This window comes from Vulpes lagopus, chromosome 1, assembly GCF_018345385.1.
Source record: "Vulpes lagopus strain Blue_001 chromosome 1, ASM1834538v1, whole genome shotgun sequence".
NCBI lineage: Eukaryota > Metazoa > Chordata > Mammalia > Carnivora > Canidae > Vulpes > Vulpes lagopus.
In genome coordinates, this window is record NC_054824.1 from 145,286,812 (window position 1) to 145,312,219 (window position 25,408).

General features: G+C 49.0%; 2 protein-coding genes and 1 pseudogene across 9 annotated transcripts in view; 2 read left to right on the forward strand and 1 right to left on the reverse strand.

Moving 5' to 3' along the window:
- Positions 1-15,907, reverse strand: part of ARHGEF11 (Rho guanine nucleotide exchange factor 11) — an 84,147-nt gene extending 68,240 nt beyond the window's left edge. For all 8 annotated transcript variants that reach the window (XM_041746311.1, XM_041746272.1, XM_041746301.1 and 5 more), the window contains exon 1: positions 15,615-15,907. In XM_041746311.1, coding sequence (XP_041602245.1) covers positions 15,615-15,646 — 32 coding nt within the window. In that variant the 5' untranslated portion in view covers positions 15,647-15,907. The remainder of the gene's footprint in view (positions 1-15,614) is intronic.
- Positions 2,471-7,255, forward strand: LOC121485686 (thymosin beta-10-like). Its single transcript, XM_041746380.1, has one exon. The coding sequence runs from the start codon at positions 3,654-3,656 to the stop codon at positions 3,786-3,788; it is 135 nt and encodes a 44-aa protein (XP_041602314.1). The 5' UTR covers positions 2,471-3,653; the 3' UTR covers positions 3,789-7,255.
- Positions 15,908-25,258: 9,351 nt separating the features above from the next.
- Positions 25,259-25,408, forward strand: LOC121474657 (annotated as a pseudogene).

Here is a 25,408-nt window from a genome sequence, read left to right on the forward strand (position 1 = left end):
TAAGAAGTAACTAAAAATAAATCATAGCTCTAAATGTAAAGAGCTAGAACCAGACAATTTCTAGGTGAAAACACAGGAGAAAATTTCACTGAGTTTGAATTTGACAATTCAATGTACTTGTTAAACACAAAGTGCCCAAAGTATAGGAGGAAGAACTGATATATTGCATTTCATCAAAATTGAGAATTTTTTTTGCTTCAAAATACACTTGTATTTTACTGTATGCAAATTTAAAACAAGTTTTGTTTTGTTTTTTTAAGACTTTATTTATTCATGAGAGACACACATACACACAGAGGCAGAGAAACAGGCAAAGGGAGAAGCAGGCTCTATGCAAGGAGCCTGATGTGGGACTCAATCCCAAGTCTCCAGGATCACGCCCTGGACCGAAGGCGGGGCTAAACCGCTGAGCCACCGGGGCTGCCCTAAAACAAGTTTTAAAAGACAGTGCTACGAAAATGAAAAAGCTAGTCACAGACTCAAAGAAGATAGTCACAGAACCATATCTGACAAAGGAACTGTATTTAGAATAGACAAAGAGCCCCTATGTTTCAATAACTGAGTCAAGAGTAGGCAATTCTATCTAATGAAAAATGGACAGGGCGCCTGGGTGGTTCAGTGAGTTGGGCATCTGGCTTCTGTTCAGGTCATGATCCCAGGTTCCTGGGATTGAGCACCGGGTCAGGCTCCCTGTTCAGTGAGGAGCCTGCTTCTCCCTCTTCCTCTGCCCCTCCCCCTGCTTGTGCTCGTTCTCTCTCTCAAATAAATAAAATCTTTTTAAAAAATGAACAAAATGCCTGAATGAACAGGTCCCTAAAGAGGACACATGCATGGCAAATAGGCACACACACAATGCTGACCACCATCAGCCATCAGGGATGTGCTGATAAGAACCACAGTAGGATAGCACAACACGCCTGCCAGAGACTGACGGTACACAATGCTGGTGGGAGTGGTGGGAACTGGAACTTCTGACAATTGCTAGTGGGAATATAAAATTGTAAAACCACTTTGGAAAACAGTTAAACATACACCTGGCCCATGACACCACTGTTCTCCCCTGGGGTCCATATAAGGTCTTATGCATGAACATTCAGAGCAGTTTTATTTGTAATACTCAAGTTATCCATCAATGGGGGAACAGACACACAGATGACCCACAGAATGAACTACTGCTTGGCAAGGAAAAGGAACACACAGCTGATCTGTACAAGACTGGGCAGCCTCAAATGATTGTGTTGAGTGACAGAAGTCAGACAAAAAAAGAGGTCACAGTGCAGGACACAGAAGTACAGACATGAGCCAATCTACAGTGAAAGGATCCCCCAGGAAAGTTCCCTGGGGTGGAGGAGAAGAGAGAGACTAAAGGCACTTGGGGGTGACAAGTATGTTTGTTATCTTGATGGTAACAAGTGTCACAGATGTAAATGTATGTCAAAACACATCGAGGTACATACTCCACGTGTGTACATTTTGACTGCATATCAAATATACCTCAATAAAGCTATTAAAATGAAAAAAACAGGACTAAGGGGAAAAAAGTATTCTGGGCCCACAGCAGAAACTAAATATTGCTTTTCTCAATTACAAACATGCAGGCAGATGGTTTTTACTGGTAATACAAGCCTGCCCCAACACATTCTGTTCATTATCCAAGTCACAGTGTTGTGAGATCACAAAATTAGGCAATGGCCTTTGGATTTAAAACAGAGAAAACCACAATACATACATACATACGCTCTTGCATTCTATTTGTACATACACATGATTATTTAATCAATTAATACACAGGCAAGTCCCAAATACTCCCAAATACCCCCATTATTGGAGAGGCAGCACAAATAATCAGCAAAAACAGATAATCCAAAAAGCAATTTCATTTGTCTTTGTAATTTAATAAATGGTTTTGTTTTGCAGAAGATAAATTCTCAGGGATGTTGGGCTCTGCCTGACATTAAAATGAACGGTCACCCCTCCTTTCCATTTTACGCTAGGGCAGGAGTGAAGGTGATCAGAGAAAGCAAGGATGAATCACCCTGACATGCATAAAGCAGCTGAGTTCCATGCAGACAATGAGAGTTCCGAAGCGTTTGGAGGTATCTGCCAGTATTTCAGGTAATTGTCTGCCCATGTGTCCCCTTCTCACCCTCTGGAGCTGCCCCAGAGCTTTGCTAGGTCTCTAAGTGCAGGCACCTCAATGTGAAACATATGCTCACATTTAAGAGACAGAAAAAGCAAAAGATTTGATGCTGAGATTCTGTCAGTAAATTCTCAGTGATTATAGTCTTTGATGAACTAGTCACTATATAGGAATGAGGGAGAGAGGCATGTATGACGGGGCATACAGTTCAGGTAGAGGACGACACCAGATGAGCGCCTGGCCAGCGGGTATGATAGGGACATCTAAGGGAGGCTTTCAGGCAGGCACTACAGACATGTACCCTTCCTATCCTACGGCCTTTCTTAAGGCTTTATTATTTGGGCACAGCAAATGCGGAGTACTCAAACAGGAAAGCATCACACATATGTCCCTGTTGTGTAATGCTCCTGAATCCACAAAGAAACAAGGACACATTTACAATCAATCAATAACCATCAAGGATATAAGTTTCATTATCATCCAAAGTTAAGTCCTAACTGTATGGCCATGAGACAAGAGCATTAGTGAGACCACCCTCTGGGAATTTTCAATCTAAGCAGTAACAGTGAAGTTTCAAACAGGGACCACAACCCCAGTAAATGAAACCAACTGCTGGTTATCTACACCAAGACAGGCAAGAGAAGCCCAAGACTATATTTGAAGTCTTGCATTCCTGGTGGGTTTCTGACACCATGCAGACCCAGGCACCCTGCCTACCTTGAGTCAGCCTCTTCATGAGGACCCTGATCTCAGAGGCTTATTATCACTATTAAATAAGACTCTAAGCACAAAAACTCATCAGAGTATGAGCAAATCCAATCCTCCAACATGGAAAAAAGATTCTGCACCATGACCAGGTGGGAATCTGTCCCAGGAATGCAAGGTTGGTTTAACACAGACATTTCTCTGGAGAAGATATGCAAATGAGCAGCAGGCACCTGACAAGCTGCTCAATGTCATTCAGCATTAAGGAGATGCAATGTCAGGGACCACGTGTCCCCATCACTTCCAAGGCAACAGGAAGACACACGAATGCACAGCACAGGGCAGGAGTGTATGCTGATGGAGAGGATGCCAGCCAATGTGAGATGGGTCTAAGTCTGGTGGAAGGGAAAGAACCCCAGATTCCTGTCAAGTTCGGGCTGCCAGGTTATCCCCCTCTTCCCTCCTCACTCTGTCTCCTGCATGCCTTCCTGAGGCAGTGGGCTGGCCCCTGAGCCGGCCATCTTTCTGCCCTACACAATTTATTTTCCAATCCTGTCACTTTCAGGTAAAAAGCTTTCTGCATGATGATGAGGACAGACTGGGCAGCCTTACAGACAAACAGGTCCCCAGGGAAGGAAGGTTCCCCCATTTGTGGGAAGCAAGGAGCTAAGCTGTATTGGAAGGGGGGCAATTCAAACATGAGAAAGAGTTGTCAGAATAGTGTGTCCAGTGTCTCTTGCTGTAACAACATGAGTGGGAGCAGCAGGTGCCGGGCTCACAGCGGAACTTCTCGGATCGCTTTAAGAAAATGGCAGACAAGCCAGACATGGGGGAAATCGCCAGCTTCGACAAGGCCAAGCTGAAGAAAATGGAGACGCAGGAGAAGAACACCCTGCCAACCAAAGAAACCATTGAGCAGGAGAAGCAGAGTGAGATTTCCTAGAACCTAGAGGATTCCCCACCCCTGTCATCTTCGAGACACCCCAGTCGTGATGTGGAGGAAGAGCCACCCGCAAGATGGACATGAGCAACAGGCTGCACTATGAACCTGGACACTCCATGCCGACACCACTGGCCTTGCGGGTTTCTGAGGGGACCTCCCCCAGTCGGACCGCCAAATTCTCCGGTTTGCCCTGGGATATTATAGCAAATTATTTGTATGATTACTGAAAATAAAACACACATCGTGGCAAAAAAAAAAGCATAGTGTGTCGTCCAAGGGCCACCAAGTCTCAGGAGGGGGAGGGTGAAAGGGAAACCAGGTCAACCTCCCTTATCTACCCCAGGCTTCCTCACATACCCACGACGAGTGGAAAATGCTCTGCAGAGCATTTCCACTCATGCATATGCTTGGGGTTGCAGGGTTATTACATTAAGTGGGTTCTTAGCCTTTGCCTGCTCTCCATCCTGGTTCTTGCCACAGCACCCTAATAAAACTCACTAACACAGGAAATGATAGGAAGCAGAGTCTTGGCAAGGAGCCCTGCTGACCGAGTACAGTTTGGAGGCAGCGCAGGTCACCAGCAGGTCAGATGTAGACAGAACATCAGTGGTGCACCTGCTGGGACTCCCCTCAATCAAAAGGAGGAGATCTTCAGGTCACCACTTCTGGAGACTTTTTCTCTGCCTCTCCAGCTACCTTCCCATCCTTTTGCTCCTCTGTGCTTCCTACCCTACGAAACACCATCCCTCAGAGTGTTCTCTGGGAAAATACATGCATACACGCACAGTGTCCCCCAATGGGAGCACACTTTTCCAGAGTAACAGAGCTCACAGGGCTCCCAAGCAACTCAGTCTCTGGGGTAAACAACCAAAGGGGCAATGGCAAGACCATGGGATGAAAGCAGAGCTTGGAGTCCCAGATTACCAAGGTGACTGTTCCAGGGAACATGGGGATGTGGGCTTCAGACACCAAATCCCACTCTCCCACTTTAGGATGAATACGAGGCCCAGCAAGTTTAAGTGATCTGGCTTAAAACTGTATGCATTTCTCAACAAAGAGAAGTAATCCAAACAAAACAAGGGGTTTGAACAGACATTTCTCTAAAGAAGATGTGCAAACAGCCAATAAGCCCATGAGAAGATGTCTCATGTGGAAGGCCATCTGCGCGTTCCTCAACGTGCTGAACACAGAGCTACCAGGGGATCCAGCAATCCCCCTGCCCCAGGTCCCAGGTACAGCCCCGAGGGATGAGAAAACATGTCCCCACAAAAACCCACACAGGAATGTCCTCAGTGGCATTATTCACACCGGCCTCAAGTGGAGTAAACTGAGCACCCATGAGATGAGGAGTGAGCAGAGCTGGCCTAGAGCGTGACGGAATCTTCTTCAGGCACAAAGGGAACATGGTGCTGGCACATGCTGTGACATGGATGGACCTTGCCACACCAGACCAGTGGGAGGAAGCCAGGCACAAAAGGCCAAGGAGCAGAGGGTTCCCTTCACAGGAAATGTCCAGAATAAATGAATCCACAGAAACAGAAAAGAGATTAATGGTTGCCTGGGGCTGAGGGAGGGCTGGTGGGGAGGGCGACTACAATGGGCACATCTTTGGGGTGATGAAAGTTTTCCAAAACAAGCAAGCGAATATACTGAACAACCCTGAATTGTATGCTCCGAAGTGGTGAGTTTTAGGTATGTGAATTCTTCTCTATAAAGCTGTTAATCGAAAAACTGTCGGGGAGCCCAGCTCAGTCGGTAGAGCACATGACTCTTTACCTCAGGGTTGTGAGTTTAAACCTCATGTTGGGTTTAGTGATAACTCAAAAACAAAACCATTTAAAAAACTGTATCTTCAATAGATAAATAAACCTTCACTGAGCATCCACCCATGACATGGTCCCAGGTACCACAGAGGACACACAGGTAAGCCACCGACTAGCTCAGAGGTGCCACGTTGCATAGTGGAAGAGCACAGGGTGACTTCTGAGGGCTCTGTGTTCTTCCTGCCACCCCGGGGCCCCCACCCGCGTGCCACCCTCTCCTGCTCACCAACCAAGCAGGGGGCAGAAAGAGGGTGGAGTTCTCTGCTTCCCAGATGGTCCTGAGGGTCCCAAGTGGGCAGCGGGCAGGGAGACCCGCCTTTGAAGAGGCCTGGCTCCCTTCTGGGGTGCGTGGGTGCAACAGCCCTCCCGGAGAGGAAAAGAGAACAGCGCCCTGCTCTGTGGGGATGCTGGGCGCACCCTAATCCTGGTTCCATCTCTTTCAGGTCAGTTGCTAAAGCCTCTCTAGGCCTGATTCCCCATCTGCAACGTGTGAGTGCAAATCCCTGCCTGCCTGCCTTCATAAGACAATGGACAGGAAGGACCATTCCACAAGCGACACATGGTTGTGTACAAATACAGAGGAGCACCGTTGGTGCGCGTTTTCCTGGGTCCCAAAACTTCCATCCCTGTCTTCATCAACTACGTCCTCCCTCCTTGAACTGCTGACTGCCCTCCCGACTCTGACCTTTCCTTTCATCCTGATGGCTAGGAACCCAGCTTTTACTGTACTCACTTACGTTTGGATCACAAGCAACAAGCTCCTTAACTTGCTGCCGCCTTCCCCAACAGACTCCAGTCACAGTGCACCCCCAGTCTAGAGAATGTTGCCTCCCATCTGATACATATTTGATGAACGTGTTGAGTACATAAAAAATCGCCACATCCCAGACAAGGGGTGTGCAGTGGGACCTGATGAGGGGGCAGGCTCCCATGCCTTGTGCAGTCCTTTCTCAACTCTCTAGGCTTCCAGTTCAGAAGTGGCGAGAGGCCAGAGCTAAAGCAGCAGAGGCAGCAGGCCCAGGTCAGGCCCTGCCAGGAGAACTAGGATGTCCTCTGGGTTTCTGCTGTGTAACGAGGTAATCCCAAGGCCTGGAGTGAGGTTTAGGAAACCCACAGGGGCTGCCAGGCTTCATGCTGCACTGACTGTGGTCCACTGACCTACACCTACACCTCTGACTCCTGCAGCCATGGGTCTGGAGAACCTAAGGTGTTTTCTAGAAATTGAACCCACTGATTCAGAGGGAAAAGAGGAAAGCAAGAGAACAGGGTGAGACAAGGGTCAGAGGACCCTTGGAAACTCCCAACTGTGTGGTCCCCAAGTCCAATTTCAAGGGAAGCAACAGAAGCCCCAGAACAGCATGGCATTCCTTCAGCCCCCAGAGATGCGACCAGGGCTGCTGCGGGCAGAACAGCCACTCTGTGGAAGTCCCAAGGCCCCGGCTCCTTCTCGCTGTCCAGGCTCACCCACCCACAGTTCTGTGGTCTCTCAAGAGACCACCCCCCTCCTTCTAGCCGTTGACCCTCTATGGTGTGTGCCCTCTCGATCCCAGCTCTTGGTTTCAGGCCTTCATATAAAGGTCCCTTCCTCCAGGAAGCCTTCCTCAGAGTCCATCCCATGAGCTCCAGCTGATACCACAGAAGAGAGTTCGGGTGCCATCAGCCACGCCCCCCCACCTCCTCCCCCCACCTCCTTCTGCCCACCCGCCCCCAGCCCCAGGCTCCTGGAGGGCAGTGCATGCAGGTTGTTCACGCTGAACCCCAGGGCCTGAAGCTTCTTGAAGTGGACCAACCTTCTTATCTGAGGGAAGGCACAGACACTCCCAAACCTCAGCCCTGTTCCTGTGAAGATGTTGGAACCTGAGTGGTTCCTGTCCCCAGCCATAGGCCTGGAGGAGGAGAAAGGGTCTGCGGCTCCAGTCTCAGACAAGGTCCCATTCACAAAGCTACTCACTCCACTCTCTCCACCACCTCCCCTAGAACAACAGTGGCCTTTCTCTGCAGGGCAGTCTACTCTGGGAAATGAATGGGGCCAGCCTGGGGCAAGCGGGACAATAGCAGGGTGGGCCTGGTGCTGTCAGACCCGGGAGGGGAAAGGCAGCCCGGAAACTGGGCCACCGAGGGGGAAATCCCCCTTGCTCTGCGCCCCCACCGCCAGCAGCCCAACAAGGATGCTCTGTCCCTACAAGAAATACCAAGTGCCCAAGACCTAGTACCGAGAAGAACAAGGGGAATTCTTGGTCTCAGTTCCTGGCAGCAAATTTAGAGCTGCCTTCTTAAAAACCCTTGGCAAGGCAGGCTGGGATCAGGAAGGTCCAGAAGGACCTACAGGTAAAGGCCAGTAGCAGCAGCAGGTGGGCGCTGGTCATGAAGAAACGGATGGGGCAGCAGGAAGGAACCCAGAAGAACCAACGGGCATCGCTTTGAACCCCGGGCAGCTGGAGAACACACGACCACCAGCAGAAAACACGGAGAGAGTGAAAGAACACCAGCACTTAGTTACTACAGTGTACTACGGGCGAGGCCTTCTGCTGGAACCTGTACATTAATTATCCCACACCCAGAAGAGATAACCGAGCCCAACTGCTCTGTGTGTGCTGAAGGCATGCTGGATGTGGAAACATGCTGATGTGGCGGTGTCGGCCAGGATAGGTCTCCCTGTGGCCAGTGGGGAGAAAGGGAATGCCCGGGTACAGATGTGGAGGGAGGTGTGTGGGCCCAGGAAGAAGACCGGCAACTGTTCGATGGGGCTGAATCCAACGAAGGGGCCGTGAAGCCTGGCTGCTGAGGTCTGGGCTGGAAAATAAAGACACCACAGGTGCCTAGCAATGGATGCCTTTAGGATGAGATCCTGCGTACCGTGTTTGGCGTCCCCAGAGCTGTGTCTGCTGGTCCCTAGTTTAGGGTGAGCACAGGCCAGAGCCCCCTGAGTCCTTGCCCAAGCAACCGCCTGCACAACACCCATCACGTCAGACACCAGAGGCCACATGGCTAGTTAGCAGCCGAGCAAGGGTGCCTCTCAGACCTTCTCACTCAAGATCCTGGACTCTGGGACTCAGGTCCTAGCACTGCATCTGCAAAGCACGCCTCTCGCCCTGGGGTTTGGTGGGCTATGTGGGGCTGGGGTGGGATTGGTTCATCGAGATCCATCAAACGCATGCCCACCTCCTAGATCAGGACCGTCTTCCTTAAGGATCTGCCAGACGCAGCCCCTCTCCCAGCTCCCCTTAGAGTCACGGCTATGGTGGAGGGGGCCCACCGATGGATCATGTTAGCAGGATGTCTCACTGGCTGTGCCATTGTCAGAGGACTGCGTGGCACCACCAGGAGATGGTGGGCTCACCGGCCATCCTATTCTCTCTAGCCACCTCCCTACCCGCCTCCCAGCCAATCAGTCTCAAGACCTGGGGAATCAAATTTGATTCAGCCTTAACAGACCTTGTTGATTTTCCTCCCAAAATGTCTTTCAGATCCTGCCCCTCTTGTCTGTTCAACATTATCTCTTGCCAAGACTGCCGCAAAACTTCCCTGGGGCCCTCCTGGCCCCAGGCTCTATCCATCTACATGTTGTGGAGGTCACCATTCTCTCTGTAAAGGCTGTTTTTACTAGTCCATAACACAGAAACCTCCCTGGCTCCCAGCACCTTTACCCACCCATCCTACCCCTCCACAGCCTAATCACTCTTTCTTCCACAAAGACCAACAATCTTACCACTATGCTTGGTCCCACCTGTGACCTTCGCCTGTGCTGTTCCCTTGTCTGACGATACCTCTCTTCTCTTCTTGATTTCAAGCCACCCCCGCCTGGCGGCGCTCCTATGCGCCAACTTTCTGCTCTTCTCTAAATGTACCTTTGGGTAACATCGGGATTCAGCAATTACGTACTATCCCTTCACGGTTTCCTGCTGTTTCACTAATAACCTTTCCCAGCAAGAACGTAAGCTCCACATTCTTGCAGATTATCTGCCAGAATGCCGAAAACTGGGCTAGGCGTGCGGCTCTGCGATAAATATCTGCCGCCCAACAAACTGACGGCAACTTGCCTGGATCACGGGGTATCACCTAGAGGACTGCTGGAGCCGTCGGGTCTCCTATGTGAACGGAGGCGAGGCCATGACCGGTGACTACAGGTCTCATCAGACCATTTTATAGTAGCTTCAAATACTAGTGGAGAAAGTGCTAGAAATCACCACTCTGAAATCACTTACTCTGACTTTTCAAAGCTCCTTTCTGGTGCATTCATATCTTCATTTACTCTTCTTTAGAATGAGAAGGGAAATCCTGAAGAAGTCAGTAAAGATGACAGAGGTACACGCAGGACTTTAGGGCCTATGCTGAAGTCAGGATTAAACTGTAGCAGAGGCAAGTCTGAGACCCTAAAGGAGCCCTAGCCACGGACAGTGTGGCACCGCCTTCCATGAGGGGCCACCCAACATGGGAGAGACCCTCCATCTGCAGTAACTAGCTCCAGAGGAGCCCCATCTAGAGCCAAGATAAACCGGCAAGGTGACCCTTTCAGAGCTGGGACACATGTGACTTTCCTGCCACGACTCCAGGTGTTTCTCCAGCAGGAAAGCACGCCCCAGGTCCTGCTGTGGGTTCACGAGGGGTCATGAGTTTGCGGCCCTTCCATGTTCCTCCCTCATTTCAGTGCCCAGCTCTGTTCCAGATTCTGATTCCAGAAGGCCAGAGCAAGACTCCTGGGGCAGTGGGGAGCGTCCTGGCTCTGGAAAGGACATAGGCATGGTGTTCTCAGGAGAACCAGACCCGAGAGGTTGTAGCTGGCGCTTCAAAGGCTCTTCCCCTGGGGATCCAACATGACTGTGAATAAAGTCATGATTCCCTTTTTCTTCTGAGATAGAACCTGCAGCTTCTTTACTGCTGCCTCCCCGATGGGGTGCAGGAGTGACCCTGGAGGCTGGAGCCGTCCAGGTATGGGTCTTTCCACAAGCCACTCGGTGACTGCGAAGAGGAAGCGTACACTGTCCCTGGGGAGAAGAGGGTTTGCAGACCACAACATGAACCCTGGAATTAAGTTTTTAAAATAACAAACCAATCAAGTGGAGTTTTAAAGGCAGTGAGTGCCCCTGTGAAGGCCTGAAGCAGATTCAGCCAACATGGATAGAAACGGCCCCCTCGAGAGCAAAGCCCTTCCCTCATCGGAACCCGAACCCCAGACCTTCAGAGGGTGGGCCAAGGTGTCCCAAACTCTACTAGTGCAGGCTAGGAGTTTCTAGGACTCCTCTGTTGGGAATTGCTATTGCCCTTCATAGAATTTTTAAAAATTTTTTTTAAGATTTTATTTATTTATGAGACACAGAGAGAAATGTAGAAACGTAGGCAGAGGGAGAAGCAGGCTCCATGCAGGGAGCCTGATGTGAGGCTTGATCCCGGGACCCCAGGATCACACCCTGGGCCGAAGGCAGGCGCTAAACTGCTGAGCCACCCAGGTGTCCCAGAATCTTTTTTTATTTTGATGAAATCCCAGTCATCTAACTTTTCCTATTTTTGACATATTTTCATAAATGGATGTCAGGGACTCTGACAGTAGTCTGACAGTTAATAAAAAGCTAAATAAATTTGTTAATCAAAGGGTGCTCTTTCAGAAATGTTTCTGAGTATCTGAAGTTAAACTCAGCCTGCTCCTGCCCATTGTGGTGATTACCTACCAACTGTTTCATCTGCAAATCCACTGCCACCTCCCATCTCACCCCAGATAGGACAAGGGTATATTCTGGAGAAGACTCAGCACTGCAGGAGGCTTTATTATTTGTAGTTCTGAATGGGAGGTTAGCTGAATGAGGATTCTAGGGCCCAGAGCCCCATAAGAACCTGCAGCCAAGGTGGTAAGAGTTCTGGGAGCCACCTCCTTCCTTTCTAGATAAGCCCAGTCTGGGCAACCAGCATCTCCTCTCTACAGACTTTCCCTGAAGCCCAAGGCTCTTTCCAGGGCAGCCCTATGACCAACCCTCCTTCCTGAGCCTTCCCCCTAAACCTTACCCAAGACGGTGCCTCTTCTAGAAAAAAAGGCTGCAGATGGTAAAAGGTTACATTCAACCTCAGATCCCTGATAAGGACAGTTTCTGGGTCTGGATTTACTTTGCACTGGGAACAGCCAGAGATCACTACACACATCCTTTCTATTCCTGTCCAAGGGAGCCAGAGTAGCTGCAGCCTCTCCCACTCATCAAAATTCGTGGGAAGGTGCTTCCTTTTCTCATATTCTTCTAGGACCATCACCCAAGGCAGCCCATAGGAAGAATCTTCCTCCTTTCCAACCCCAGGTATTTCAGCACAAAAGGCCTGTATACTCTGGTCAAATGCTTCGAAACAATGCAAAGATCCTTCCATTATTCAAAATCTGTTTTGGGCTAGTTCACAAAGTAGTGCATGAAGCTAAAACAAAGTCAGGAGTTTATAGCCTGAAATTACAGTTTTACAGCTTAGAAAGCAATCTGAAGTATATTATCTTATTTTTTTAAGTTTTTTTATTGATTGATTCATGAGAGGCAGAGACACAGGCAGAGGGAGAGACAGGCTCCCCACGGGGAGCCTGATCTGGGATCACACCCTGAGCCAGAGGCAGATGCTCAACCAGTGAGCCACCCAAGCTTCCCTATATTATCTTATTTGATTTGGTCCTTCCAACAGCCCCATGAGATAGATGCAATGAATGTTATAATCCTCAAATGAGACACGGCATTAAAGTGTGAACTGGAAGGCCTTTCATATACAGGAATGCTTGCTTCGCCCAGGAAGAAATGAGAGAAGGTAAGTGACCTGCCCAAGGTCTTGGAGTTAAGAGGATTGCCAGGGCTCAAACCAGGACTTCTTGGCTTAAATATAGTGCTTCCCTATCTGTGCTGGCCCACAGGACTAAGTGACTCTGCACAGAGGACACCTGTACTATGTATACAGATACCTAACCCACCTGGCAACTTAGAAATATTTGCCATCAGAGACAAGGCAGTGGATGTAGATGGTCTAGCAAAACTCATCACCATTTCCGTAGAAATAACTCAGTGTCCTTACCTCTGCTTGCAACATCAAATACACTTTCAGAAACTCTCAAGAAGAGCATGTGTTCACAGGTAATAAGCTGTCTATGAACAAAACAGCCGGGCACTGGAGCAGCTGTGCCAACCTGAGTGTCAGGGACAACTGACCAATACTGAAAGATCCACATTCGTCACAAATACTTCTCATTCCTATGGAACCAGGTGTCAGTCCCAAGAGGGGGTTAAAGGTGCTTCTGAAGAAATATTCCAGAGGCTTCTTTACTTTGGGCCACACTTCTCTACATTCATGGCTCCTCCCTAAGAAATACACACCACCTCGGAGGCCTTCTCTGACCTTGTTCTGACTACGCAGGCAATCAACCAGGAATGCTGAAACACCCTGAAATGGAAGAACTGACACTTGCTGACATGTTTGCTCCTCCCAGAACTCGCTTGTCACAGACAGATGGAACATGCACCCCAGGCGCACCACTGAGCAAAGATGATGCAGGCCCTGCCTTCCTGGGGCTTACCACCCACTGTCACTGTCACACAGTCTTCAGGAATCCTACCCTTCCCTCACTCCCCAGTCAGACTACACACCCTTCGTGAGCGAGAGCCACGTACTTTAATTTTCTAAAACACTCACCTTACACTAGACTCTCTACATGGCAAACTGATGGGCTGTAAGAGAATCTCTGACTCTACGATCTGGAGCACTTCTTCACTCAATCTCTCCAGTGCCATGTAAAATTATAATTTAAAATCCACAGTCTTGAACCTGAGATGTCAAAACGTCCAGGAGAATGAGCCTGCAGCCTAAGGGGTAAGATATATAGAAGAGACCTGAGCCTCTGATGGGGAAGAGAGCTGGGGTAGGGGCAGGGGTGAAGAACGCTCTCAATCTGCAAAGCTCCATCAGCCCACAGGAGAAACAGGTGCTTTACTATAGGAATTATGGTGCTAGCCCCAAGACTGTTAAAAAGACAAGTGCAGGGACGCCTGGGTGGCTCAGCGGTTGAGCATCTGCCTTTGGCTCAGGGCATGATCCCAGGATCTGAGGATCGAGTCCCACATCTGCTTCTCCCTCTGCCTGTGTGTCTGCCTTTCTCTCTGTGTCTCTCATGAATAAATAAAACCTTTAAAAAAAAAAAAAAAGACAAGTGCAAAGGGACTACCAAAGAGCATCTTATCCTACTGTCAAAAGGAGACACGAAAACCACATTCCACAGGACCAATATACAAACCCAGTTAGCCAGCATGGGGTTAGCAAAGAACCTGGGTCAGAAGACCCATAACTAGGCTCAGATTCTGCCACTAGTCCAGCCAGATGCCACTGGGCAAGCTAGGTGCCCTCCCTGAGCCTCAAGGACCCCCTCTGGACCACGGGAATAATAACCTCCACTTTGCCTCACAGAAATGCTGTGAGGCTCAGAAGAGACCTGTTCTGTGAAAGCACTTGTGGAGACGCCCCACACCATAAATCCCGAGCAGTCTAGGAGGATATACAAACTCCAGAGGAGCATCTCCCATCAGCCCCGGAACCCTCATGGTTTCCTACTTGCGCCCCCAAACCTGGGTTTTCATCTGTTCACATCCCTGATTTCAGAGAAATCACTCATCATCCACACCTCACAAAAGGCAGGTACACGAATTTCCAAATTCCAGTGTGACAAAAAGAGAAGGTAGCTATGTAACCATGTTACCTCCCTGCCTTGATGCACCTTGGGCCTCCCTTTACAAGACATGAACTACAGGGAAACCAATGACAAGGGGAAGGGACACACACTTTATGTCCTTTGTGGCTATCTTCTCCCCACTGCCAAGTCAGGTCCCCAGTGGGAGACTGCCAAACTGATCTAACAGGGACTCAGAGACAATACGGAGATTAGCGTTTGGGAGGGATTATACTTAGGCCACATTCCATAGCCTAAAAGAAATTACTACTAGCATGCATAATCAAAGGTTAACTGGCATAGAGACACCACCGCTCCTTGCTCTTCCCTGCCCCTCCAGCAACATTGTCTCCAAGCCAGGGTTTTCATTTGCTTGCTCAGTCCTCTAACCACCCATCCATCCAGTTAGGATGTGTGTAGCACCCTCCAAACAACCCTCTCTCAAGATTCTTGAGAAAGGGTTGGAGTGGGGGTGGGAAGGCAGGTGCATCACAAAGTTGTAAACTGTGGTGGTACCAGTGATGCAGAGGCTGGGGGGAGGGGAGGGGTGGATCCTGGGCTCACATTCCAAGAACCAGCACCTCTGCCCATCAGGCCTGAGAGCCCAGCACAACCCGTTCTGGCTCTAGGCAGAGGGATGGCCCATCTTGCAGAGTCAAGCTTATTAAAAATGGCTTGGAAGATTAAACCTTACAGCATCCACTGGTTGGCAGGTCTCAAGTTAAAACCCTAAGTTCGGAGAGGGAGAAATTCTAAGGCGACCGTGCATTTGGGGGCCATTATCAAGAACTCACTGGCAAAAAGCCAGATCTGGATGGGTGCAAAGGGTGCTTCTGTCCCATCCGTCAAGCCAAGAACATCCTCTTCATTCTAGAAATGGAATCCACCCTATCACCAAACCCCACCATGTAGCAAAGCAGCCGGTGGAGGCCCACACCCCTGCCAGGCCCCTTCCCCCAGCAGCTCAACACCTAAGGCCAGTCCCAATCCACCCTGGGGACACACGTGATCAAGCGTGTGTGCCTCCCGCCCCCTACACTGGTTAAGTCACGGCCCCAAATTCAGCCTGCAGTAGGGCAAAAGTCAAAGACTGAGGGAAGCACTTCCCCCCTTTCTCCTCTCCTGGCTTTGCTGTTGATGGCTGGTATTTAAAAAACACTGAATCAGGACATGGACACACGGAGGGAACGTAAACACACAGGCCGGGACAGTCCCCGGAGGCCCGTGCTCCCAGCCGGACCCCTCCTCTGCGTCCTTTTACCGAAATGCAGCACCCTCCCTCCCCGCCTTTGGGTAAGAAAGCGTCGGGAAGCACGTCGTGAGTACACCTACCTGTCTATGCTCTGGGGCAACCTCACACTCATGGTTTCTCAGGGTCTCAGCAGAGCCAGGATCCTGCAGTTCTGACGTCCTGATCCGGGCTGAGCGGGCTGCAACGTTTAAGAACCGTGGGAGGAGGGCCTCCCACCTCCGGGCCGGATGCTCGAGGCTCCCCGCCGGCTCTCAGGACCCTGGGAACCGAGGCTCCATCCTACTTGTGCCAGCGAGCATGCTGTCCTTTCTCAGCCCCCGGCCCCTCCCCCGTCGGAGAAAAAAACCGAAAGAAAAAAAAAAAACAAAAAAGAGGAAAAGCTATGACCTTCTTAGAAACCCAAAACCCAACCGCAAATCTCTTCAAGGTTAGCGCTCCGGGCTAAGGCATGAATCACCGAGGAGCGCGCCCTGCACCCGGCGGTCTTCAGGGCGGCCCAGCGCCGCAGCCCATGCTCGGGGTCCCGGCCCGCGGGGCTGCTCCGGCAGGCGGGCCCCGGCCCCGCGCTGGGCAGCTCGGCGCCCGCCTCGCCAGGGCCGCGGAGGGCCGCTCCGAACCGGCGCGGGGGGGGGGGGGGCAGGGAGGCCGGCGGATAACCGAGAGGAGGCACCGGCTCGCGCCGCGCCGCCACAGCCTTGCAAGTCCGGGCCGGGCCTGCGGCCTCGACAACCACCACCACCGCAGCGCTCACCGCGGAGCCCGCGAGGGAGCCCTCGGCGAGCCCACGCCCCCGCTCACGCCCGCCGGGCCCCCGGCCTCCCCGTGCCCCGCGCCCCGGCCGCCATCAACCGCGGGCTCCGCTCTGCCCCGCGCCGCCCGCCTTCCCGCCCGCGCGGGGCCCGGCCCCGGCTCCCCTCCGCCCCGCGCGGCCCGCTCGCCCGCCGCCCTCGGCTCCGGCCCGGCGCGCGCGGAAGGCGGCTCGGCGGCTCCTTCCGGGCCCTTCCCCCTCGGCGCACCGCTCCTCGGGGCGCAGGCCCGGCCGGCCGCCCGTGCCCGCGCCGCCCCCTCCGGCCCCGCTCCGGCGGCGCGGCCCGCAGGCCTCTCCCCCGGGCCCGCCCCCCGCCGGCCCTCCTCCCCTCCCCGCCCCTCCCCCCTCCCCCGCGCCACTCCGGACCCTCCCCCTCCCCTCCCCCTCCTGGGCGCTCCCCCTCCCTCTCGGCCCTCCCCCGGCCCTTCCCCCATCCGGGGCCTCCCCTCCCCTCCCCTCCGCTCCCCTCCTCCGGGCCCCTCCCCTCCCCTCCCCTCGCCCTCCCCCCGCGGCCCGCGGCCCCCAGCCCCTGGCGCGCCTGCCTCCCTCCGCGAGGCCTAGCCGGCCCCGGGCGCGGCGGGATCCCCGGCTTTTCCCGGCCCGGCCCGCCGGCCGCCCCGGCCCCGGCCCCGGCCCCGGCCCCGGCTCGCCCCGGCAGCGTGCGCCGCCCCCGCCGCCCCCCCTCCCGGCCGGGGCCGCCCCCCCTTTGTCTGTGTGCCTGCCCCTGCCCGCCGGCCGGCCCCCTCCCCGCGGGCGCGCCTCCCTCCCGCGGCTCCCTCCCTCCCCACCCCTGCGCTCACCTTCTCCTCCAGAAACCCGTGCGGCCTCCTTCCTGGGTGCCGGGAGCCCTTGAAACTGGTCGGCTCCGCGTGTTCTCCCCACGGCCGGCAGCACCGCCTGGGGGCTCACACCCCGGGCTCTGACCCTCCGCCGCTGCCTGCGCGGGGCACCTGGGTACCCGCCCGGGAGCGTTTCCCAACTCAATGAAGAGCCTCTCGAGGCCGATTCTGTTTTCATAAGCCCCTCTCATAGAATCACAGTTCCTAAATCTTTCCAAGGAACATGACATTAGTCAGAAGGTCCCTGCCGTTGTAGTCAAAAGCAAGATAAAAAGGAAACTTTTTTATTAGGACGGGGGAATGAGCTCCGTCTCCTTGCCTAGGTAGAGGCGATGGTAAAATGCTCTGCAGGCGGTGCTGTGTTTGCTGTGCTCTCTCCCTCCCACACCACCTTGACTGTTCCTGGGGGAAGTGTATGTACAGTACTCTGTCCTGACCCGCACATGACCGCGAGCTGCGTGGGGAGAGCTCAGTGACCCCAAATATGTTACCAGGGCCGGGTTTGCAAATTGCAAGAGGAAAAAGAACCTAATAAGCATTGGTTGACCATTGGAATAACCCCGGAGATTCCCTAAATTATACCAGGTACAAGTTGACAGATAAAAGAAAGACCCACCGCCTTCTCCCCATCCCCACCACCTCCTAGATCAGAACTTGCAAGGACAGGTGGTCCGCTGGCATCTGAAGCACCATGGTCCAAATTGCCATTGTCCTATTGTTTATTCTGTTCCCATATGACTGGCAGAGATGATTCTCCCAAGTGTGGACCCTCCCTCTGTGCAGATAGATCAACCAGTGATCAACAAACATTGATTGTGCTTTCTTAATACATGGAATATTTCTTTTTTTTTTAAAGATTTATTTATTTATTTATTCATGAGAGACAGAGAGAGAGAGAGAGAGAGAGAGGCAGAGACACAGGCAGAGGGAGAAGCAGGCTCCATGCAGGGAGCCCGATGTGGGACTCAATCCTTGGACTCCAGGATCACGCCCTGAGCCAAGGCAGATGCTCAACCGCTGAGCCACCCAGGCGTCCCACATGGGATATTTCAAAATAATTTTGTGCATGTGTTTTATTACATACCTTATGAAACATACCCTAGAGTAGGAATATTAAAAGATCAAAATAAAGATGAACTACATTTTTTTAAAGTAGGGTCCTCTTGCAGCATGGAGCCCAGTGTAGGGCCTGAACCCCCAATCCAGAAATCAAGACCTGAGCTGAGATGGAGTCTGGAGCTCAACCAACTGAGTCACCCAGACGCCCCAAGATGAAGTACATTTTTAAATTCATACTTAGTGAATCTTATTGGCTGTCATAACTAGAAGAGATACTCTTCAAAGAGATAGATTAAAATGGAAGAAATGCATCCTTAATTGTATTTATTAAATCATGGCATTAATTTTCCCATCCATTCACCACAAAGCAAAGGTTTTCATTGAAATTCAACTAGTAAATTAACATTTTAAGTCAATTAGTCCTTTAATGATAGGAAGGTGTTGGATTTTATAATTTTAACAAGTGGGACCAAACTCTAAGAAGTTTCATTTAAAACAGGTTTTTAGGGAATCAGCGGTTTAGCACCTGCCTTCAGCCCAGGGGGTGATCCTGGGGTCCCGGTATCAAGTCCCACATCGGGCTCCCTGCCTGGGGTCTGCTGCTCCCTGTGCCTGTCTGCCCCCCTCCCCCTCCCCGTGTCTCTCATGAATAAACAAATAAAATCTTTAAAAATTTTTCGAATTCTATTTCTTAGTTTTTCAAATGTGCACATTAAAGTGTTACAGCTAATGGGAGGGACACCTGCCTGAGCCTGCAGCTCATGATCTCAGGGTTGTGAGTTAGAGCCCCACGTTGGGCATAGAGTTTACTTAAAAAAAAATTTTTTTTTAAAAGCTTTTACAGGTGACACACATCGTTTTTGATAAATAAATTTTTAAAATCACAATATTGGGAACATTGGTAGTCATACATTTTCTAACCATTTTCTCTATATGTGTGACTTTCTTTAGAAAAGCCATGACTCGGGATCCCTGGGTGGCGCAGTGGTTTGGCGCCTGCCTTTGGCCCAGGGCGCGATCCTGGAGACCCGGGATCGAGTCCCACATCGGGCTTCCGGTGCATGGAGCCTGCTTCTCCCTCTGCCTGTGTTGTGTCTCTGCCTCTCTCTCTCTTTGTGTGACTATCATAAATAAATAAAAATTAAAAAAAAAAAAGAAAAGCTATGACTCTCATTCATTAAAAGACCATCATGTTCACTTGAAGGAATAGATTAAGTGGATTGTTGTTCGTTTTTGAAATCAGTGCTACTAACCTCTTGCCAGCTAATCCTCAACACAGGATGTTGTAAAGTAAAAAGTGTATCTCCTCTGTGTTCAATATCTCTTGTTGGGCCTCCCCCTGGAGATAACCAGTAAATCTGCAGAACAAGGATTTTCATGGTCATTCTCCCTTTCTTTACCAAGAAATGTCAAAACAATAAAAATAAAAATAAAAAGAAATGTCAAATTTGTAGCAATTAACAGGCTAGTTTTTATCTGGTGACTGGCATTACATTGTAAAGAGAATGAATGTCTGAACTGTATGTGGCATTACTTCTCGTTCCTGGAAACATCTCACTCACTGCATTGCACGTGACAGATGATTTCTGAAGCACTGGCCCAGAGAGAGTGCTAGGTCGGCCTGTAGGTTAAAGATGGGTATTGGTAAAGCTTAAACAATTATTTTTGCTCTAGTTAAATACTTCTGTGCATGCATTCTTAAATATTTTTCTTGTGCACATCTGAGCACCTCTTTGTACACTCTACTCCACTTTGAAGTCTATGGAGAAGGGGGATGGCTTTAGCAGGATAGAGTTCCCTGCAGTCAACTGGCCACTTAAGCAAATTGCAAGTCTCGGTTTAGAAATAAGACATAGAATATTAGATTGGGGCCAAGACAGACTATGTGGCAGGAATCTGGAAGCAGCGGTTGGTTAATGGAAAGAGCACTAGAGTAGGAGTCTAAAGAAGTGAGTTTTCGGGGGATGTATCCCTTTTTAGCTCTGGACCTACTGTTTGCTGGTTATAAGGATTGAATAAGATCAAGCACGGGGTCTGTAAACTATAGAGTTCTGGACAGAAAAAATCAGGATAAACATTAAGAAATGATGTCCTGAATTGACATAGTCCTCTAAACTTTTTTCCCAAAGAACTCTGTTAATAAATGAATCCTTGCCTGTGCCCCACATCCTGTGGGATAGGCAGGATATTAGTTGTTATGTTACATTCATTCATTTATGCTTAAGGAAACTATGGCAGAGACAGGTTTTAGGTGATTTGCATGAAATTTCATTAATTGGTAGATTGAAGCTAGAATTCATACCTCTTCATTTTTAGCTGTGAGAAGCAAAAGAAAACCACAGGTATGGGCAGCTTTTATCTGGTGGGAAAGATTCTAGAAACTTAGTATTTAACTGAATAGCTGAGGGAGAGCCGTGATACAGAACCCTGCGTGGTTTGGAGCATAAGTTCTAGAGAATCATCTTCAAGGGCAGGTATCTTCAGTCCAAAACAGGTGTGTCCTCAAGAGTGATGGCTCCAGGTTGCAGCCATTCCTCTGGCATGCTGTTAGAAGACAGGCCTAGCAAGACAACAACACCATGGAAGGCAGAGTGATGACCCTTTTTTTTTTTTTTTTAAGATTTCATTTATTTATTCATGAGAGACACACAGAGAGAGGCAGAGACATAGGCAGAGGGAAAAGCAGGCTCTCTGTGGAGAGACAGGACTCGATCCCAGGACCCAGGGATCACGACCCAAGCTGAAGGCAGACGCTCAACCATTGAGCCACCCAGGCATCCCAAGTACCACCGTTTATTTTAGACCTTTTATCCCTCTTCAACCTTTGTCTACTGGAAAGATGATGTGCAAAGGCTTGCTTGGCTAAAGTATTGCTAGCCCTAAGACTGAGACTTATTTTTCAGCCGATCTAGATTCCTCTAGACTGCTTCTGGGTGGCCAGAATAACCAATATTAAACCCGTGTGACAGAGAGCATTTAACTGTCACTCAATATTCTGTTCCTTCGACCTGATGTGCTACCAATAACATTTTATTATAAAGTAACAATAATACCCAAACCATGTATAGTGCTTACTATAAACACCATTCTACACAAACTGCAAATCCTCTTGAGCAACCTTTTGAGGCAGTAATTATTACTCCCATTTTCAGATGGGACATGAAGCCCAGAGAGGTACAATAGCTGGCTTAGGGTTGCAGAGCTGGAACCCAGGCGGTCCAGCTCCAGAGTCTGTGCTTCTCTGTCACCCGTACTGCCTTGATGTCCTAGGCATGGTGCCAGCTCTGCAGGAAAAGATAAAACCAAAGTCAGAAACGCAGAGCAGAAGGTTCTCAGGAAGATGGAAGAGGACAGCTTCAGTGAAGAGACTGGCGTGGGTGTTGCTGGACAGGGAGGCCCGCCCTGCACGGTCCCCTTGCCCACCGGGCAGTGACCAGCAGATCTTGCCTTCGGGCTCTCAGTTCTGTTGGCCTTTGAGACGTGACCCCCAGAAACTTGCCCACTTGTCACTTCTGAAGATTTCAAGGCCTTGAGTGAAGAAGGGGCTTCTCACCTTAACTCCCAGGGAGGTAGGTCAGTGTTGCCTGGGGGGTCACCTCCCGGTTGTGCACTCCAGCCTGCAAGCTTGGTACCTTGCTGTCTGTGGTTACCTTAGAGACCAACTCGCTCCTACTGACACCCCTGGTAACTGAGACGAACTGAATAACAGGGAAGGTGCCAAGATATGTTATAAGGGAAAATGTGTGAAAGAAAACCAGTTTTAGATTGAAGGCTAATATTTTGGGAAGTTGGGTGTGTATGTGTGTGTGTGTGTGTTTTTCTCTGTATAAAAAAAAGTTCCTAGGATCAAAGATGAGCTACAAAAAAGGTGAGATTCCTGTGGGGAAGGTAATTTTTATTTTATTTATTATTTATTATATTTTTAGTTAGTTTTTAAAGATTTATTTATTCATGAGAGACAGAGAGAGAGAGGCAGAGACACAAGTAGAGGGAGAAGCAGGCTTCATGCAGGGAGCCCCATGCAGGACTCAATCGTGGGACCCTGGGGTCATGCCCTGAGCCAAAGGCAGACGCTCAACCGCTGGGCTACCCAGGCGTCCCAGGAAGGTAATTTTAAAAAACTGCCGAGGGGATCCCTGGGTGGCTCAGCGGTTTGGCGCCTGCCTTTGGCCCAGGGTGCGATCCTGGAGTCCTGGGATTGAGTCCCACGTCAGGCTCCCGGCATGGAGCCTGCTTCTCCCTCTGCCTGTGTCTCTGCCTCTCTCTCTCTCTCTCTGTCTATTGTGAATAAATAAATAAAATCTTAAAAAATAATAAAAATAAAAATAAATAATAAATAAAAAGCTGCCCAAAGCTTGCTTTAAAAACCAAAAAATGTTCTTAAATTAAAAAAATTTGTTGACATATAATACATTTTTTATATTTAAAATGTACAACTTGATAAGTTTTGACACAGATAACGTGAAACACTACAATCAAGATAATGAATTTATTTATTACCTTGAAGCTTGCATTTGCTCCTTCCTGGTTTTTTCCCTTCTACTCCTTCCCACTGGCCCCCCTTCGCCCCCCTAGTTCCTGGGCAATCACAGGTCTACTTTTTGTTCTTGTAGATTCCTTTGCATTTTTAAGAATTTTACATAAATGAAATCATGAGCTACATATTCTTTTCTGTATGACTTCTTTTACTCAGCATATTTCCAGATTCATCTATGTTGTTGAGTATATCAATTTATTGCTGAATGGTATTTTTTAAATTTCAATTTCCTTTTTTTTTTTTTAAAGATTTTATTTATTTATTTGGCAGAGAGAGAAAACAGGAGCAGGGAGAGTGGCAGACGGAGGGGGGAAGCAGACTCCCCATGGAACAGAGAACCCCACATGGGGTTTGATCCCAGGACCCTGATCTGAAGACAGATATTTAATTGACTGAGCCACTCAGGTGCCCCAAATTTCTTTTTTTATTTAAGTTTTATTGGCTTAAGTAATCTCTGAATCCAACATGGGGCTCAAATCCACAATCCCAAGATCAAGAGTCACATATTCCTCCAACTGAGCCAACCAGGTGCCCCTAAAATTTCAATTTTTAAAAAAGATTTTATTTATTTATTTATTCATGAGAGACACACACAGAGAGAGGCAGAGACACAGGCAAAGGGAGAAGCAGGCTTCATGCCGGGAGTCCAACGTGGGACATGATCCCGGGTCTCCAGGATCACACCCTGGGCTGAAGGTGGCACTAAACTGCTGAGCCACTGGGGTTGCCCCAAATTTTCTATTTTTAATTGTTTACTGCTAATACATAGAAATACAGTAATTTTTAAATATTGATCTTATATTCTGCAATCTTGCTAAAACCACTCATTAGTTGTAGTAGGTATTTTGTAGATTCCATCAGATTTTCTGTATAGATAAGCATATTGTCTGAGATTAAAGACAATTTTACTCCTTCCTAATATGCATTTCTTTAATTTCTTTTTTCTTGTGTTATTGCACTAGCTAGAACCTCCAGTGCAATGCTGATAGAACTAGTAAGAGCACACTTCTCTGTCTTGTTTCTGATCTTTGGAGGAAGGTATTTGCTTTTACACCATTACATATATGATGCTATTTTCATAGGTGATCTATCAGATTATGGAAGTCCCCATTTATTCCTAGTGTGCTGAGAGTTGGCTTTTGTTTTTATTATTTTTTAAATTTTATTTTTTAAAAATTTTTTTAAAGATTTTATTTAGGGCAGCCCGAGTAGGCTCAGCGGTTTAGCGCCACCTTCAGCCCAGGGCCTGGTCCCGGAGACCGGGGATTGAGTCCCACGTCAGCTTCCTGCATGGAGCCTGCTTCTCCCTCTGCCTGTGTCTCTGCCTTTCTCTCTGTGTCTCTCATGAATAAATAAAATCTTAAAAAAAAAAATATTTTATTTATTCATGAGAGACACAGACAGAGAGAGAGAGAGAGAGAGGCAGAGACACAGGCAGAGTGAGAAGCAGGCTTCATGCAGGGAGCTCGATGTGGGACTCCATCCTGGGTCTCCAGGATCACGCTCTGAGCCACCCAGGTGTCCCTATTTTTTTAATTTTAAAATAAAAAATAGATGTTGTTTGTATTTTATCAAATTCCTTTTCTGGATTGATTGAGATGATTATATTTTTTTTTAGAGTTGCTTCATGTTGTGGATTTTCTTTTTTAAATTTTCTATTTTTTTTTAAAGATTTTATTTATTTATTTGAGAGAGAGAGAGAATGAGATATCATGAGCAGGAGGGAAAGGTAGAGGGAGAAGCAGACTCCCTGCTGAGCAGGGAGTCTGATTCTTGCGGATCCCAGAACCCAGGGATGATGACCTGAGGCAAAAGCAGAGGCTTAACCGACTGAGCCACCCAGGCACCCTAGATTGTACATTTTCAATGTTGAACCAGCCTTGAATTTCTGGGATAAACCTCACCTGGTTGTGATGTTAACCTTTTATTTATTATTTGATTTGCTAACATTTTATTAAGAATTGTTACGTCCATGTTCATGAAAGATATTAGTCTGTCACTTTCTTTTATTGTAATGTCCTGTCTGGCTTTGGATAATCCTGGCTTCATAGAATGGGTTGGGAAGAATTTCCTCCTCTTCAATTTTCTGAAAGAGTTTGTGTAGAATTGGCATTATTTCTTCTTTATTTTTTATTTTTTTTATTTCTTCTTTAAATGTGTTATAGAATACCCCCAATGAAGCCATTTGGACCTGGAATTTTCTTTGTGGGGCAGTTTGTACCTACAAATTCAATCTTTTTATTTAAAAAAAAAGAAGAAGGGATCCTTGGGTGGCTCAGCGGTTTGGCACCTGCCTCTGGCCCAGGGCGTGATCCTTGAGTCCCGGGATTGAGTCCCACATTGGGCTCCCTGCATGGGGCCTGCTTCTCCCTCTGTCTGTGTCTCTGCCTCTCTCTCTCTCAATCTCTCTCTCTGTGTCTCTCATGAATAAATAAATAAAATCTTAAACAAATAGATAAAATAAAAAATAAAAAAAGAAGAAGCTTTGTGCAGTGGCATTATTGTAGCCAATGAGGTTTATCCAGGACATGATTATTGCTAATTGAAAAAAAAGAGAGAACGAGATGCCATGCTAACACTAATCAAAAGAAAATAGGAGTAGCTATATTAATTTCAGACAAAACGAACTTC